At 51.1% G+C, this 15,389-nt stretch overlaps 1 protein-coding gene across 3 annotated transcripts; it reads right to left on the bottom strand.

Moving 5' to 3' along the window:
• Window positions 1–487: 487 nt before the first annotated feature.
• LOC105495646 (uncharacterized) lies at window positions 488–13,826 on the bottom strand. Of its 3 annotated transcripts, XM_071086306.1 has the most exons (6): window positions 8,474–13,826; window positions 7,824–7,939; window positions 2,561–2,680; window positions 1,866–2,061; window positions 1,747–1,785; window positions 488–1,552 (listed from the first exon to the last, which is right to left on the bottom strand). In XM_071086306.1, exons 4-6 carry the CDS (start codon window positions 2,038–2,040, stop codon window positions 843–845), a joined length of 924 nt encoding a protein of 307 aa, XP_070942407.1. In that variant the 5' UTR covers window positions 2,041–2,061; window positions 2,561–2,680; window positions 7,824–7,939; window positions 8,474–13,826; the 3' UTR covers window positions 488–842. The 3 variants fall into 3 exon arrangements, with proteins under 3 accessions (XP_070942407.1, XP_011763705.2, XP_070942408.1); XM_011765403.2 differs by having other exon boundaries at window positions 843–1,552; window positions 1,866–2,680; XM_071086307.1 differs by lacking the exon at window positions 2,561–2,680 and having other exon boundaries at window positions 843–1,552.
• Between the last annotated feature and the right edge of the window lie 1,563 nt (window positions 13,827–15,389).

The raw sequence follows: 15,389 nt of genomic DNA, 5'->3' as shown, positions 1-15,389 counted from the left end.
GCGCCCGTGGTCCCAGCTACTTGGGAGGCTGAGGTAGGAGGATCATTTGAGCCTTGGAGGTCAAGGCTGCAGTGAGCCGTGATTGCACTACTGCACTCCATCCTGGGCCATGGCGTGAGACCCTGTCTCTCGAAGAAAGAAAAGAGAGGAATTGGAGGCGGTGAGCCTGACAACTCTTCTGTGTGCTTTTGTTGTACAGGGTGTCTGAGAAACGGGGCAGTGGCTAGAGACAGATGAAGGATTGAGGAGAAAGGTTTTTGAAGATAGCACAAATTGTAGCCTGTTGGAATGCAGTGAGAAAGATCTGGTAGAAAAGGGCAAATTGGCTAGGCGCAGGGTCTTATGTCTGTAATCCCAACACTTTGGGAGGCCGAGGTGGGCAAATCATTTGAGGTCAGGAGTTTGAGACCAGCCTGGCCAACATGGTGAAACCCCATCTCTACTAAAAATACACAGATTACCTGGGCGTGGTGGCACATGCCTGTAATCCCAGCTACTTGGGAGGCTGAAGCAGGAGAACTGCTTGAACCCGGGAGGCGGGGGTTGCAGTGAACCGAGATTGCACGACGGCACTTCAGCCTGGGTGACAGAGTGAGACTCCAAAAAGGGCAAATTGATGGTGTAGCTGCTCTCATCCCCTCTCTCCGCCTCTCTCTCCTTTTCCTATTCTCTGCCTCTCCATCTGATCATCTCACTCCTCTTGCTTGCTGTCTTGCCTCCTCTCTCTTGCCATTTCTCTCCCTGTTCGTGTCTTCCATCCTATTTCTCACCTGTTTTCTCTCCCTCGCTGCATCTCCATGCTTCCCTCTGTCTTTCTGTCTCTCTCTTCTCTCCCCTTCTTTCTATCTCTCTCTCGTTCCCCCATCTCCGTCTCTCCTTCGTGGTGTCTCCTTCTTGCCTAGGAATCCAAGCCCTTCTTCCCCAGAGGTTGGGTCAAACAGCCTCAGCCTGGGCCCTTCTCTGCTACCCGCTTCCTCACCTGGGGACCAAGTGCCCCGTAAAAGGGAATTTGGTCCCACGTGGCCACCAGCAGGGCGCAAGAGGTGGGTGGGGAGTGGGGCAAGGCCGAGGCCAGGTCTCGGGCCGCCTGCTGCAGCAGCTCTGGACACATCGGCCCAGAACGGGACTGCGAAGTCCTGGCCCGTCTCCCGAGGAAACGCCTCCAGTGTGAACAGCGCCACAGGCTCCCCAAAGGACACCAGCCCCTTGGTGCAGAACTGGGGGAAATGAGGAAGGACAAGACCTGCAGGGGGATGTTGGCAGGGCAGGGGGCCGAAGAGGGACAGGGCCCTCCCCAGCAAGACAGAGGATGAAGCCAGAAGGAGCCAGGAGCTATAGATATAGACAGGCTCTGAGTTAAGAGTGAGGTGGGGAGAAGAGAGCGAGCCCAGGGACCGCACGGTCAGGGCCAGTGCACTCACATAGGCCGTCCTGTGTGTGGCCTCGAAGAGCATGAAGGGATCCAGCAGCCACAGCTCCTCGGAGAAGTCATCGTCCTCTGCAGGGAGAACCTGATCCCCATGCTCCAGCCCGTAGGGGTACAGGAGCGAGGCTGGGGACACGAGACCACTGAGGCTATCCTCAGAGCCCCAAGTCAGGGCTGTGTCCCCTCAGTCCCCAAGTGAAAGCTCCAGGTCCCCTGAGGGACTCTGGGGTGGGGCCACACTCCTCAGACCCCTAGAGCCCTCCCTGCCTGTCCCCATGGCCCTGTCCTCTCTCCAGGTTAGGGAGCACATCCGTCCTCACCTCTGATCTCCTTGCTCCAAGTCACTTGTTTCTGTAGGACTGAGGGGAAGGATGTCAGCTAAGGGCTGGGGCCCACGCGCCACAGCCAACCCCCTTCTGGAGCCCCCACTCCTACTCACCCACCAGCAGAAGCCACAGCATCCCCGTGGTGGCTGCAGGTGCTGCAGGCCAGGCGGGCTTATACCAGGGCAGAGGTGGGGCCAGGGTGGGGATGGGGTGGCCGGAGCTCAGCTGCCATTGTTCGTAGGTCCAGGGGGCCTGGGAGTCTCCCAGGGATCCTGGTTCCCATCCCATCTGCCTGAGGCTGGGCCAGGTCTGGGAGTGGTGGGCAGGGCAAGGGAGGAAAGAGGGGATGGACATCTTCCAGGGCTTTCCCAGGGGGCCAGGTTGCCAGACCCTGGAGGAACCCCCCACCCGTTAGCAGGGCTGGGCACAAGTCAAGCAATCCACGGTGGGGAAGCTGAACCACTGCTTGGTGAGGGGCCGCTGCTGACAGACAGCTGAACATGCAGGGAGCCTCTTCCCATGGGGCCCTGCTGGTTCTCTTGGAGCAGGTTAGAGATGAGCGCACAGCGTCAGGGAACAGAGTGGGTGTGCATCAAGCGGGGCCAAGATATGCGGCTGGGCTGCAGGCCAGCCCCGGGGGCCCAGGGGTGGGCATCTGCAGGGCATGGCTGGGGCTGCCATGGTGGATACTCAAGGTCGGGCATTCAGGAGTGTGACTGGGGGACCCAGAAGGGGAGATTCGCCTGGAGAGGTGAACGGGGAGAGGGGGAGGAGGAGCATACAGGCAAGGGGGCTCAGTATTGTGCACCTGTGAGATTCACGGGCCACCCTGGTGGAGGAGGCTCAGAGTTAGGCACTGGGGACTCCATCTTCAAAGCTGTGTCCCAAAGGGGTACTCCAGACCCCCAAACCCCAGACAGCCCTTCACCTGGTCAAACCAGATGGGACAGAGGGTCACCTGTGTTCCCGGACCACGCTGAGGATTGGGCTATTTCTCATGACCCAGTAAAGAGATGCAATTGAACGGGGAGAAAAGGGAGGTGTGTGTTTGTTTGTTTTTTTGAGACAGAGTCTTGCCCTGTCGCCCAGGCTGGAGTGCAATGGCGCTGTCTCGGCTCACTGCAAGCTCCGCCTCCCGGGTTCAAGCAATTCTCCTGCCTCAGCCTCCCAAGTAGTTGGGATTACCAGCACCCACCACCACGCCCGCCTAATTTTTGTATTATTAGTAGAGACGGGGTTTCTCCATGTTGGTCAGGCTGGTCTCGAACTCCTGACCTTAGGTGATCCGCCCACCTCGTCCTCCCAAAGTGCTGGGATTACAGGCGTGAGCCACCGCACCCAGCAAAAAGGGAGTTTTTATTTCTGTAACTGGTTACAGGGCGAAAGCCTGGAACTCATCCCCAGACCAACTCAAAAGGACAAAGTTTTCCAGAGCTTATATACCTTCTAAGCTGTATGTCTGCGTGTAAGTGTGCATTCATCTAAAGACATAAGTGATTCACTTCTTGTAATCTATTATTAAGATCTGAGTCCTGAAGACCTTCCTCTGGAACCTCAGTAAATTTACTTCACCCAAATGGGTCCAGGTCCCTTATTTTGTGTCCTGCTAAATCAGGGAGGTTTAGGGAGCTCCTTCAGACTCCCAATGAACTTGTTTGTAGAGGCCTGGGGAGTTTCTTCAGACCTCCAATTAAACTTGTTTAATCCTTTTTTTTTTTTTTTTTTTTTGAGACGGAGTCTTGCTCTGTCGCCCAAGCTGGAGTGCAGTGGCGCGATCCTGGCTCACTGCAAGCTCCGCCTCCTGGGTTCTCACCATTCTCCTGCCCCAGCCTCCCGAGTAGCCGGGACTACAGGCGCCCGCCACTGCGCCCGGCTCATTTTTTTTGTATTTTTAGTAGAGACGGGGTTTCACCGTGGTCTCGATCTCCTGACCTTGTGATCCGCCCGCCTCGGCCTCCCAAAGTGCTGGGATTACAGGTGTGAGCCACCGCGCCCGGCCAAACTTGTTTAATCCTAAAAGGGTCCTGTTAAGAATTCCTTTGTTGGCCGGGCGCGGTGGCTCAAGCCTGTAATCCCAGCACTTTGGGAGGCCGAGACGGGCGGATCACGAGGTCAGGAGATCGAGACCATCCTGGCTAACACGGTGAAACCCTGTCTCTACTAAAAAAATACAAAAAAACTAGCCGGGTGAGGTGGTGGGCGCCTGTAGTCCCAGCTACTCAGGAGGCTGAGGCAGGAGAATGGCGTGAACCCGGGAGGCGGAGCTTGCAGTGAGCTGAGATCCGGCCACAGCACTCCAGCCTGGGTGACAGAGCGAGACTCCGTCTCAAAAAAAAAAAAAAAAAAAAAAAGAATTCCTTTGTTATCTTGTCATGCTTTAAAGCCCAGGAAAGGCCTGAGCAAAACTCTTGGTGGGCGTTTGTTACATCCCAGCCTCTGTATAGGGCACTGGCTCTATCAGCTTTTACTATTTAACTTAGCCACTCAGTTGGTGCTGAAACAGGTGTTATGGAGGCCTGCGTTAGTGAGACCTGGCCTGCCACGCCTGGGCCCCGTCCTGATTCGAGGGCTCCTTTTTGCACCACCAGTCCAAGAAGTGTTTGGGTTAAGGCATCCCATCTTTTTCCCTAGAACACCCCCAGCATCTGGAGACATGCACTTCCCTAGGGGGCCAGGAACCCCCCTCCAACCCCATCAGGGAGAAAGTGTCCGAACCTGCTCAGCAGAGAGAGACAGGAAGTGAGAGCTCAGTGCCATATCCCGAGCTGGTCCAGCCCCAGGTCCCAGCACCAGCCCTGCCCCTCGGATGTGGACCTTGGACGGACTACGCAGCCCCTCTGTAGGACAGCAAACCCCACAGCCGCTTCTTCCCAGCTTGCATGGAGATGAAACAAGTGTTTCCCGAAGGGCGGCACATGGGCTGCTGGTGGGACACCCCGGGAGAGTACAGGATGGCAGTGAGGAAGCAATCGTTATTATTTCACTAGTATTTGTTTATTTAATACGTTTGTTTTGATTTATATTGAAAAACATATGTCTGCCACCACCACATCAAACCCACAGTTTCATAAACACTGTTAAAAGTCAAGGCTGGGCCGGGCGCGGTGGCTCAAGCCTGTAATCCCAGCACTTTGGGAGGCCGAGACGGGCGGATCACGAGGTCAGGAGATCGAGACCATCCTGGCCAACCCGGTGAAACCCCGTCTCTACTAAAAAAATACAAAAAACTAGCTGGGCGGGGTGGCGGGCGCCTGTGGTCCCAGCTACTCAGGAGGCTGAGGCAGGAGAATGGCATGAACCCGGGAGGCGGAGCTTGCAGTGAGCTGAGATTGCACCACTGCACTCCAGCCAGGGCGACAGAGCAAGACTCCGTCTCAAAAAAAAAAAAAAAAAAAGTCAAGGCTGGCAGGGCGCAGTGGCTTATGCCTGTAATCGTAGCACTTTGGGTTGCCAAGGCAGGTGGATCGCTTGAGCCCAGGAGTCTAAGACCAGCCTGGGCAGCATAGTGAGACCCCATCACTACCAAAAATACAAAAATGAGCCAGTCTCATAACCCGGTCTCAAGATAAATAAATAAATCGATAAAAATAATAAATAAAGTCAAGGCTAAGTTAAAAAAAAGACACACACACACACAAAAGGCAAAGAGATAATTTGAATAAAATAATACAACTGGCACCGGTGGTATTTGTTCATTGTCTGTTTGCTCCTAAGCTCCATAGGGCAGGGATGCAGGTTTGTGTCAGGCCTCTGAGCCAAAGCCAAGCCATGGCATCCCCTGTGACTTGCACATATATGCCCAGATGGCCTGAAGTAACTGAAGAATCACAAAAGAAGTGAAAATGCCCTGTCCCTGCCTTTACCGATGACATTCCACCACAAAAGAAGTGAAAATGGCCAGTCCTTGCCTTCAGTGATGACATTACCTTGTGAAATTCCTTTTCCTGGCTCATCCTGGCTCAAAAACTCCCCCACTGAGCACCTTATGACCCCCCACTCCTGCCCGCCAGAGAACAACCCCCTTTGACTGTAATTTTCCTTTACCTACCCAAATCCTATACAACGGCCCCACCCCTATCTCCCTTTGCTGACTCTTTTTGGACTCAGCCCGCTTGCACCCAGGTGATTAAAAAGCTTTATTGCTCACACAAAGCCTGTTTGGTGGTCTCTTCACACGGACGCCCATGACATTTTGGTGCCGTGACTCGGATCGGGGAACTCCCTTGGGAGATCAATCCCCTGTCCTCCTGCTTTTTGCTCCATGAGAAAGATCCACCTACGACCTCGGGTCTCAGACTGACCAGCCCAAGGAACATCTCACCAATTTTAAATCTGATAATTGGCCTCTTTTTACTCTCTTCTCTAACCTATCTCACTATCCCTCAACCTCTTTCCCCTTTCAATCTTGGCGCCACACTTCAATCTCTCCCTTCTCTTAATTTCAGTTCCTTTCCTTTTCTGGTAGAGACAAAGGAGACGCGTTTTATCCGTGGACCCAAAACTCCGGTGCCGGTCACGGACTCGGGAAGACAGTCTTCCCTTGGTGTTTAATCACGCGGGGACGCCTGCCTGATTATTCACCCAAGTTTCAGAGGTGTCTGACCACACGGGGACGCCTGCCTTGGTCCTTCACCCTGAGCGGCAAGTACCGCTTTTCTGGGGGGGAGGGGCAAGAACCCTGACCCCTTCTCTCCCTGTCTCTACCCCTTCTCTGCTTTTCTGGGGGGCAAGAACCTCCTGATCCCTTCTCCGCTTTTCTGGGGGTCAAGAACCCCCCGACCCCTTATCTCCACACTCCGACCCCTTATCTCCGCATCCTGACCCCTTTCCCGCTTTTCTGGAGGGCAAGAACCCCCAAATCCCTTCTTTCCGTGTCTCTACTCTCTTTTTTCTGGGCTTGCCTCCTTCACTATGGGCAACCTTCCACCCTCCATTCTTCCTTCTTCTCTCTTAGCCTGCGTTCTCAAGAACTTAAAACCTCTTCAGCTCACACCTGACCTAAAACCTAAATGCCTTCTACTTTTCTTCTACAATGCAGCTTGACCCCAATACAAACTCGATAGTAGTTCCAAATAGCCAGAAAACGGCACTTTTGCTCTTTCCATCCTACAAGATCTAAATAATTCCTGTCATAAAATGGGCAAATGGTCTGAGGTGCCTGACGTCCAGGCATTCTTTTACACATCGGTCCCTCCCTAGTCTCTGTTCCCAATGCAGCTCGTCCCAAATCTTCCTTCTTTCCCTCCCACCTGTCCCCTCAGTCCCAACCCCAAGCGTCGCTGAGTCTTTCTAATCTTCCTTTTCTACAGACCTATCTGACCTCTCCCCTCCTCGCCAGGCTGAGCTAAGTCCCAATTTTTCCTCAGCCTCTGCTGCCCCACCCTATAATCCTTTTATCACCTCCCCTCATCACACTTGGTCTGGCATAGAGTTTCATTCTGTGACTAGCCCTCCCCCACCTGCCCAGCAAGTTCCTCTTAAAAAGGTGACTGGAGCTAAAGACATAGTCAAGGTTAATGCTCCTTTTTCTTTACCCGACCTCTCCCAAATCAGTTAGCGTTTAGGCTCTTTTTCATCAAATATGAAAAACCCAGCCCAGTTCATGGCTCGTTTGGCAGCAACCCTGAGATGCTTTCCAGCCCTAGACCCTAAAATGTCAAAAGGCCGTCTTATTCTCAATATATATTTTATTACCCAATCCACTCCCGACATTAAATAAAACCGCAAAAATTAAATACCAGCCCTCAAACCCCACAACAGGACTTAATTAACCTCACCTTCAAGGTGTACAATAGTAAAGTAGAGGCAGCCAAGTAGCAATGTATTTCTGAGTTGCAATTCCTTGCCTCCACTGTGAGAGAAACCCCAGCCACATCTCCAGCGCACTAGAACTTCCAAATGCCTGAAGTGCAGCAGCCAGGCGTTCCTCCAGGACCGCCTCCCCCAGGAACTTGCTACAAGTGCTGGAAATCTGGCCACTAGGCCAAGGAATGCCCACAGCTCAGGATTCCTCCTCTAAGCCGTGTCCCATCTGTGCGGGACCCCACTGAAAATCAGACTGTTCAACTCACCTGGCAGCCACTTCCAGAGCCCCTGGAACTGTGGCCCAAGGCTCCATGACTGACTCCTTCCCAGATCTTCTTGGCTTAGCAGCTGAAGACTGACACTGCCCGATTGCCTCAGAAGCCTACAGAACCATCACAGACACTCTAAGTAACTCTCACAGTGGAAGGAAGTCCGTCCCCTTCTTAATCCATATGGAGGCTACCAACTCCACATTACCTTCTTTTCAAAGGCCTTTTTCCTTTGCCTCCATAACTGTTGTGGGTATTGACGGCCAAGCTTCTAAACCTCTTAAAACTCCCCAACTCTGGTGCCAACTTAGACAAGATTATTTTATGCACTCCTTTTTAGTTATCCCCACCTTCCCGGTTCCCTTATTAGGCCCAGACATTTTAACTAAATTATCTGCTTCCCTGACTATTCCTAGGCTACAGCCACACCTCATTGCCCCCTTTTCCCCAGTTTAAAGCCTCCTTCGCATCCTCCCCTCGTATCTCCCCACCTTAACCCGCAAGTATAGGATACCTCTACACCCTCCTTGGTGACCGATCATGCACCCCTTACCATCTCATTAAAACCTAATCACCCTTACCCCACTCAATGCCAATATCCCATCTCACAGCACGCTTTAAAAGGATTAAAGCCTGTTATCACTCACCTGCTACAGCATGGCCTTTTAAAGCCTGTAAACTCCCCTTACAATTCCTCCATTTTACCTGTCCTAGACCCAGACGAGCCTTACAGGTTAGTTCAGGATCTCTGCCTTATCAACCAAATTGTTTTGCCTATCGACCCTCTGGTGCCAAACCCATATACTCTCCTATCCTCAATACCTCCCTCCACAACCCATTATTCTGTTCTGGATCTCAAACATGCTTTCTTTACTATTCCTTTGCACCCTTCATCCCAGCCTCTCTTCGCTTTCACTTGGACTGACCCTGACAGCCATCAGGCTCAGCAAATTACCTCGGCTATACTGCCGCAAGGCTTCACAGGCAGCCCCAATCACTTCAGTCAAGCCCCAATTTCTTCCTCATCTGTTACCTATCTCGGCATAATTCTTATAAAAACACACGTGCCCTCCCTGCTGATCGTATCCAGCTAATCTCCCAAACCCCAATCCCTTTTACAAAACAACAACTCCTTTCCTTCCTAGGCATAGTTAGCAAGGTCAGAATTCTTACACAAGAGCCGGGACCGCATCCTGTAGCCTTTCTGTCCCAACAACTTGACCTTACTGTTTTAGCCTAGCCCTCATGTCTGCGTGCAGTGGCTGCCACTGCTCTGCCTCAATACTGTTAGAGGCCCTAAAAATCACAAGCTGTGCTCAACTCACTCTCTACAGTTCTCTTAACTTCCAAAATCTATTTTCTTCCCCCCACCATCGCTCAAGACAACGCTTATGCTGATAAGGTAGCTAAAAAAGCAGCCATCAAAAGGCATCAGATCCCGTCTCTCAGGACAATGCTTATGCTGATAAGTTAGCTAAAAAAAGCAGCTAGCGTTCCAACTTCTATCCCTCACAGCCGTTTTCCGCCTTCACATCGGTCACTCCCACCTACTCCCCCGCTGAAACTTCCACCTATCAATCTCTTCCCACACAAGGCAAATGGTTCTTAGACCAAGGAAAATATCTCCTTCCAGCCTCACAGGCCCATTCTATTCTGTCGTCATTTCATAACCTCTTGCATGTAGGTTACAAGCCGCTAGCCCATCCCTTAGAACCTCTCATTTCCTTTCCATCGTGGAAATCGATCCTCAAGGAAATCACTTCTCAGTGTTCCATCTGCTATTCTACTACTCCTCAGGAATTTCTCAGGCCCCCTCCCTTCCCTACACATCAAGCTTGAGGTTTTGCCCCCACCCAGGATGGGCAAATTGACTTCACTCACATGCTCCAGTCAGGAAACTAAAATACCTCTTGGTCTGGGTAGACACTTTCACTGCATGGGTAGAGGCCTTTGCCACAGGGTCTGAGAAGGCCACTGTGGTCATTTCTTCCCTTCTGTCAGACATAATTCCTCGGTTTGGCCTTCCTACCTCTATACAGTCTGATGGCAGACTGGCCTTTATTAGTCTAATCACCCAAGCAGTTTCTCAGGCTCTTGGTATTCAGTGAAACCTTCATATCCTTTACCATCCTCAATCTTTAGGAAAGGTAGAATGGACTAATGGTCTTTTAAAAACACACCTCACCAAACTCAGTCACCAACTTAAAAAGGACTAGACAAATACTTTTACCACTTTCCCTTCTCAGAATTCAGGCCTGTCCTTGGAATGCTACAGGTTCCAGCCCATTTGAGCTCCTGGGTGGACACTCCTTTTTATTAGGTCCCAGTCTCATTCCAGACACCAGACCAACTTTAACCGCACCCCAAAAACTTGGCTAGAGCCTAAAAACTCACCAACCAAGCAAGTGATTATGCTGAACCCCCTTAGGCTCTGTCTAATTAGATGTCCTAGGTCCTCCCAATTCTTAGTCCTTTAATATCTGTTTTTTCTCCTTCTCTTATTCAGACCTTCTGTCTTCCGTTTAGTTTTTCAATTCATACAAAACCGCATCCAGGCCATCACCAATCATTCTATATGACAAATGCTCCTTCTAACAATCCCACAATATCAACCCTCACCACAAAATCTTCCTTCAGCTTGATCTCTCCCACTGCAGGTTCCCATGCCGCCCCTAATCCCACTTGAAGCAGCCCTGAGAAACATTGCCCATTATCTCTCCATACCAACCCCCCAAAATTTTTGCCACCCCAACACTTCAACACTATTTTGTTTTATTTTTCTTATTAATATAAGAAGACGGGAATGTCAGGCCTCTGAGCCCAAGCCAAGCTATTGTATCCCCTGTGACTTGCACATATATGCCCAGATGGCCTGAAGTAACTGAAGAATCACAAAAGAAGTGAAAATGCCCTGTCCCTGCCTTAACTGATGACATTCCACCACAAAAGAAGTGAAAATGGCTGGTCCTTGCCTTAAGTGATGATATTACCTTGTGAAATTCCTTCTCCTGGCTCAGAAGCTCCCCTGCTGAGCACCTTGTGGCCCCTGCCCCTGCCCGCCAGAGTACAACCCCCTTTGACTGTAATTTTCCACCACCTACCCAAATCCTATAAAAGGGCCCCATCCCTATCTCCTTTCGCTGACTCTCTTTTCAGACTCAGCCCGCCTGCACCCAGGTGATTAAAAAGTTTTATTGCTCACACAAAGCCTGTTTGGTGGTCTCTTCACATAGACGCACGTGACAGTTTGTTCTGTCCCCTATATTTCTCCAATACCTAGAACAGTGCCTGGCCTGACTTGGTCGTCGTGGAGCAGAGAGAAGCTGTGCCTGCTATTCCCTGTCCAACTTTCTGAGCCGCAGAATCCGTGAGCATTTACTGTACCCACTAGCTTTGGGTGGTTTGTCATGCAGCAAGAGCCAAAACAGCTCCTCGCTTCATAACTGCAGGACTGAAACAGTGTTACCATTTTTTTTTTTTTTTTGAGACGGAGTCTCGCTCTGTAGCCCAGGCTGGAGTGCAGTGGCCGGATCTCAGCTCACTGCAAGCTCCGCCTCCCGGGTTCACGCCATTCTCCGGCCTCAGCCTCCCGAGTAGCTGGGACTACAGGCGCTGCCACCTCGCCCGGCTATTTTTTGTATTTCTTAGTAGAGACGGGGTTTCACCGTGTTAGCCAGGATGGTCTCCATCTCCTGACCTCGTGATCCGCCCATCTCGGCCTCCCAAAGTGCTGGGATTACAGGCTTGAGCCACCGCGCCCGGCAGTGTTACCTTTTATGCAGAAACTAAAGTCCATCTCCCTACTTATGCCGCTATCTGAATGTTCACAATAATTATTTCTGAATATAAAATGAATGGCCTTCACGGTCATTGCTAATCATGGCCGTGATTTTATGTATGAAATAACTTTTGTGGCAGAGTAGCTGTACACTTCTCCTTCAACCCGACTGGGAGAATGCCAACTTATAACCACATATGGAGCTATCTGTTCCAAGTGACATCCAGAAAGCTTTTCTATATTTGAAAGGGACTATGTAGATATAAGTGCTAAATAGGAATGCAAAGCATGTCTTGGGTTCCTGATATAGTTGCACTAATTCCATAAGATGGGTCAAATATTTCTGATTCTGAGCAGCACCGCAATGACATGGAAGTAATTTTCATATTCAGCTCTTCTAAAGACCGAGACCCTGGCAGGACCTCAAAGCAACCTTGTCACTGTTATTATTCTTTTTTAATATCTTCCTGGCTCCTTGGGGTGAGTGGCAAGGTTGTTGGGAACAGGAGGAGAAACTGAGGCTCACTGACCCCTGGCATACAAGGGAAACTAGTGAATGGCTGTTGAGTGAATCACAATCTCCCCAGCCCCTCCACTCCTCCAACAAAGCAATAATGCAGACAGAACTCAGAATGGCTGTCAGAGGCATTTGAACCAGAGCAACTCCATCTTGAATAGGACCTGGATAAAGTAAGACTGAGACCTACTGGGCCGCATTCCCAGTAAATTAAGGCATTCTAAGTCAGAGGATGAGATAGAAGGTCCGCACAAGATACAAGTCATACAGACCTTTCTGATAAAACAGGCTGCAGTAAAGAAGTCAGGAAAACCCACCAAAACCAAGATGGCCCCGAAAGTGACCTCTGGTTGTCCTCACTGCTACACCCCCCACCAGCGCCATGACAGTTTACAAATGCCATGGCAACGTTGGGGAAGTTACCCTATATGGTCTAAAAAAGGGAGGCGTGAATAATCCACCCTTCGTCTAGCATAACTAAACAAGAAATCAAGACTAAATCAAAAAATAACCACAACAATTTGCAACCAGCAACCCTTGGGACTGCTCTGCCTATGGAGTAGCCATTCTTTTATTCCTTTACTTTCTTAATCAACTTGCTTTCACTTTACTCTGTGGACTTACCCTGAATTCTTTCTTGCACGAGATCCAAGAACCCTTGGGGTCTGGATTGGGACCCCTTTCCGGGAACATGGCCACCTGGTTTTTATTTTCCCAGCAGGCTGCCTGTTGACTTTTAATGACCAAATTTCCATCGGATCCCCTAGAATAAAGCCACATCCCCCCAGACTTCCCAGGGCAGGGCCAAGCCTTCTTCAGTGCCCCTCACACCCGCCCTCCTCCTCACCAAGGCGAACCGTGTCCCTCCAGGACATGGTCACGTCGGTTCAGAACCCCCAGGGTGGACCGTGTTCTCTCAGAGTCCCCAAACTTCCTAAAACATAGGTACAGTACGTTTCTCAGCTGGCAATTACAAAGGAAAACTCAGTCACTCCTTGTTGTAACTCAATATGTCTCCAGCAAAGCAAGCCTTAGGACAGGTCTCAAATTACATCCCACATCCTATGGGTAGAACACGACAGCCAGAGGTAGACGTTTGGGGAAACTGCACTGAGGCTCTGCTAACGAGATGTGGGCCTGGGGGTTCCTGACCAACAAAGCCGTGGTGGGGCTCAACCTCGCCAGGGGTGTGGGGGTCAGGGACTGACGCTGGGATCGTTTTCCAAATGCATAGTTTGTGTTTCTCAAAGGAGTTCTTGTAGGTTGTTTACATTTTAGGAAGTTGGGCTGGGCGCAGTGGCTTACGCTTGTACTAGGAGGCTGAGGTGAGCGGATCACCTGAGGTCATGAGTTCGAGACCAGCCTGCCAACATGGTGAAACCCTGTCTCTAGTAAAAATACAAAAATTAGCCAGGTGTGGTGGTGGACACCTGTAATCCTAGCACTTTGGGAAGCTGAGGTGGGTGGATCACCTGAGGTCAGGAGTTTGAGACCAGCTTCGCCAACATAGTGAAACCCCGTCTCTATTAAAAATACAAAAATTAGCTGGGTGTGGCGGCAGACACCTGTAATCCCAGTGTCAGGCCTCTGAGCCCAAGCCTGCACGCATCCAGATGGCCTGAAGTAACTGAAGAATCACAAAAGAAGTGAAAATGGCTGGCTCCTGCCTTAACTGATGACATTACCTTGTGAAATTCCTTCTCCTGGCTCAGAAGCTCCCCTACTGAGCACCTTGTGACCCCCGCCCCTGCCCGCCAGAGAACAACCCCCTTTGACCGTAATTTTCCACCACCTACCCAAATCCTATAAAATGGCCCCACCCCATCTCCCTTCGCTGACTCTCCCCGCCTGCACCCAGGTGATTAAAAAGTTTTATTGCTCACACAAAGCCTATTTGGTGGTCTCCTCACATGGACGTGCGTGACACTCAGCACTTTGGGAGGCCAAGGCAGGCGGATCACCTGAGGTCAGGAGTTTGACACCAGCCTGGCCAACATGGTGAAAGCCTGTCTCTACTAAAAATACAAAAATCAGCCGGGTGTGGTGGCGCACGCCTGTAATCTCAGCTACTCAGGAGGCGGAGGCAGGAGGCAGGAGAATTGCTTTAACCTGGGAGGCGGAGGTTGCAGTGAGCTAAGATCACGCAGCTGCACTCCAACCTGGGAGACAAGAGTGAAACTCTGTCTCAAAAAAAAAAAAAAAAAAAAGGAAAGTGCTTGGGAGCTGTGGCGGTTGGGTGATGTATTATAATTGTTATTATTGCCGGGCGCGGTGGCTCAAGCCTGTAATCCCAGCACTTTGGGAGGCCGAGGCGGGCGGATCACAAGGTCAGGAGATCGAGACCACAGTGAAACCCCGTCTCTACTAAAAATACAAAAAATTAGCCGGGCGCGGTGGCGGGCGCCTGTAGTCCCAGCTACTCAGGAGGCTGAGGCAGGAGAATGGCGGGAACCCAGGAGGCGTAGCTTGCAGTGAGCCGAGATCGCGCCACTGCACTCCAGCCTGGGCAACAGCGTGAGACTCCGTCTCAAAAAAAAAAAAAAAAAAAAAAAAAAAAATTGTTATTATTTAAAGTCGTGGTGAACAGGCCCCCCGCTGAGCCTTTCTTCAGCAGAACAGCAGGTTTTCAGCAACCCGTGGCCGATTCCAGGCAGAAAACCCCTTAATGTGTCACAATGTTGAGGCAGCAGTGCCCCCTGGTGGCCACCGGGGCTGCATGAGGCTCTGCAGAGGCTCTAGAGAAGGGGGTTCCCTCCCCAGAAGCTGCCCAGATGGAGAAAGGGTTGGCGGGGAGGCTGTGTTCCCAGCGTCTAGTGTCCCTGTCTCCACCCTGCAGGGCCCCATTTTCCGTCCTGGTTCAAGGTAGATGTCTTTTTTGCTCACTGAGCATCTACTTCCACTTCTGGAAATAGCACCCTATTTTTCTTTGGGATTCCCACACTCAGGTCACATGGTTCTTGAAGGCCTAGCTCCTCCCACTCCACCCTGCTCCGCCCCTACCCCATGCATCAGGTGCACAGTGATTTGCCTAGGGATGAGCACGTGACCCAAATCTGTACAATGGGAGCTGGGCCTAGAATTTTGTTGCCTGGGACTTTTTCTGCAGAATTGATTGGGAAAGAGTTTGTGTGGAAGGGGCCATCTCCCTCGCTGATTGTAGGAGAGGCTGCTTGGAAATGAAGCTACACAGAGTAAGGCAGATTTGAGAGAGCAGCTGGATCCAGCTGTACCTGAAGCCAATGTGCTCCAGGAAAATTCCAGTTAAGTG

Source organism: Macaca nemestrina, chromosome 20 (assembly GCF_043159975.1).
Source record: "Macaca nemestrina isolate mMacNem1 chromosome 20, mMacNem.hap1, whole genome shotgun sequence".
NCBI classification, from domain to species: Eukaryota; Metazoa; Chordata; class Mammalia; order Primates; family Cercopithecidae; genus Macaca; species Macaca nemestrina.
Note: the sequence above shows the minus strand (reverse complement) of the source record. Positions and strands in the feature narration are given on the sequence as shown.

Coding starts and splice junctions, on each gene's coding strand:
- LOC105495646 (XM_011765403.2), bottom strand. CDS start 2,106: ATGTCCATCCCCTCTTTCCTCCCTTGCCCTGCCCACCACTCCCAGACC. Junction 1,786..1,865: donor GCTGTGGCTTCTGCTGGTGG/GTGAGTAGGAGT, acceptor CCTTCCCCTCAG/TCCTACAGAAACAAGTGACT. Junction 1,553..1,746: donor TTGGAGCAAGGAGATCAGAG/GTGAGGACGGAT, acceptor TCGTGTCCCCAG/CCTCGCTCCTGTACCCCTAC.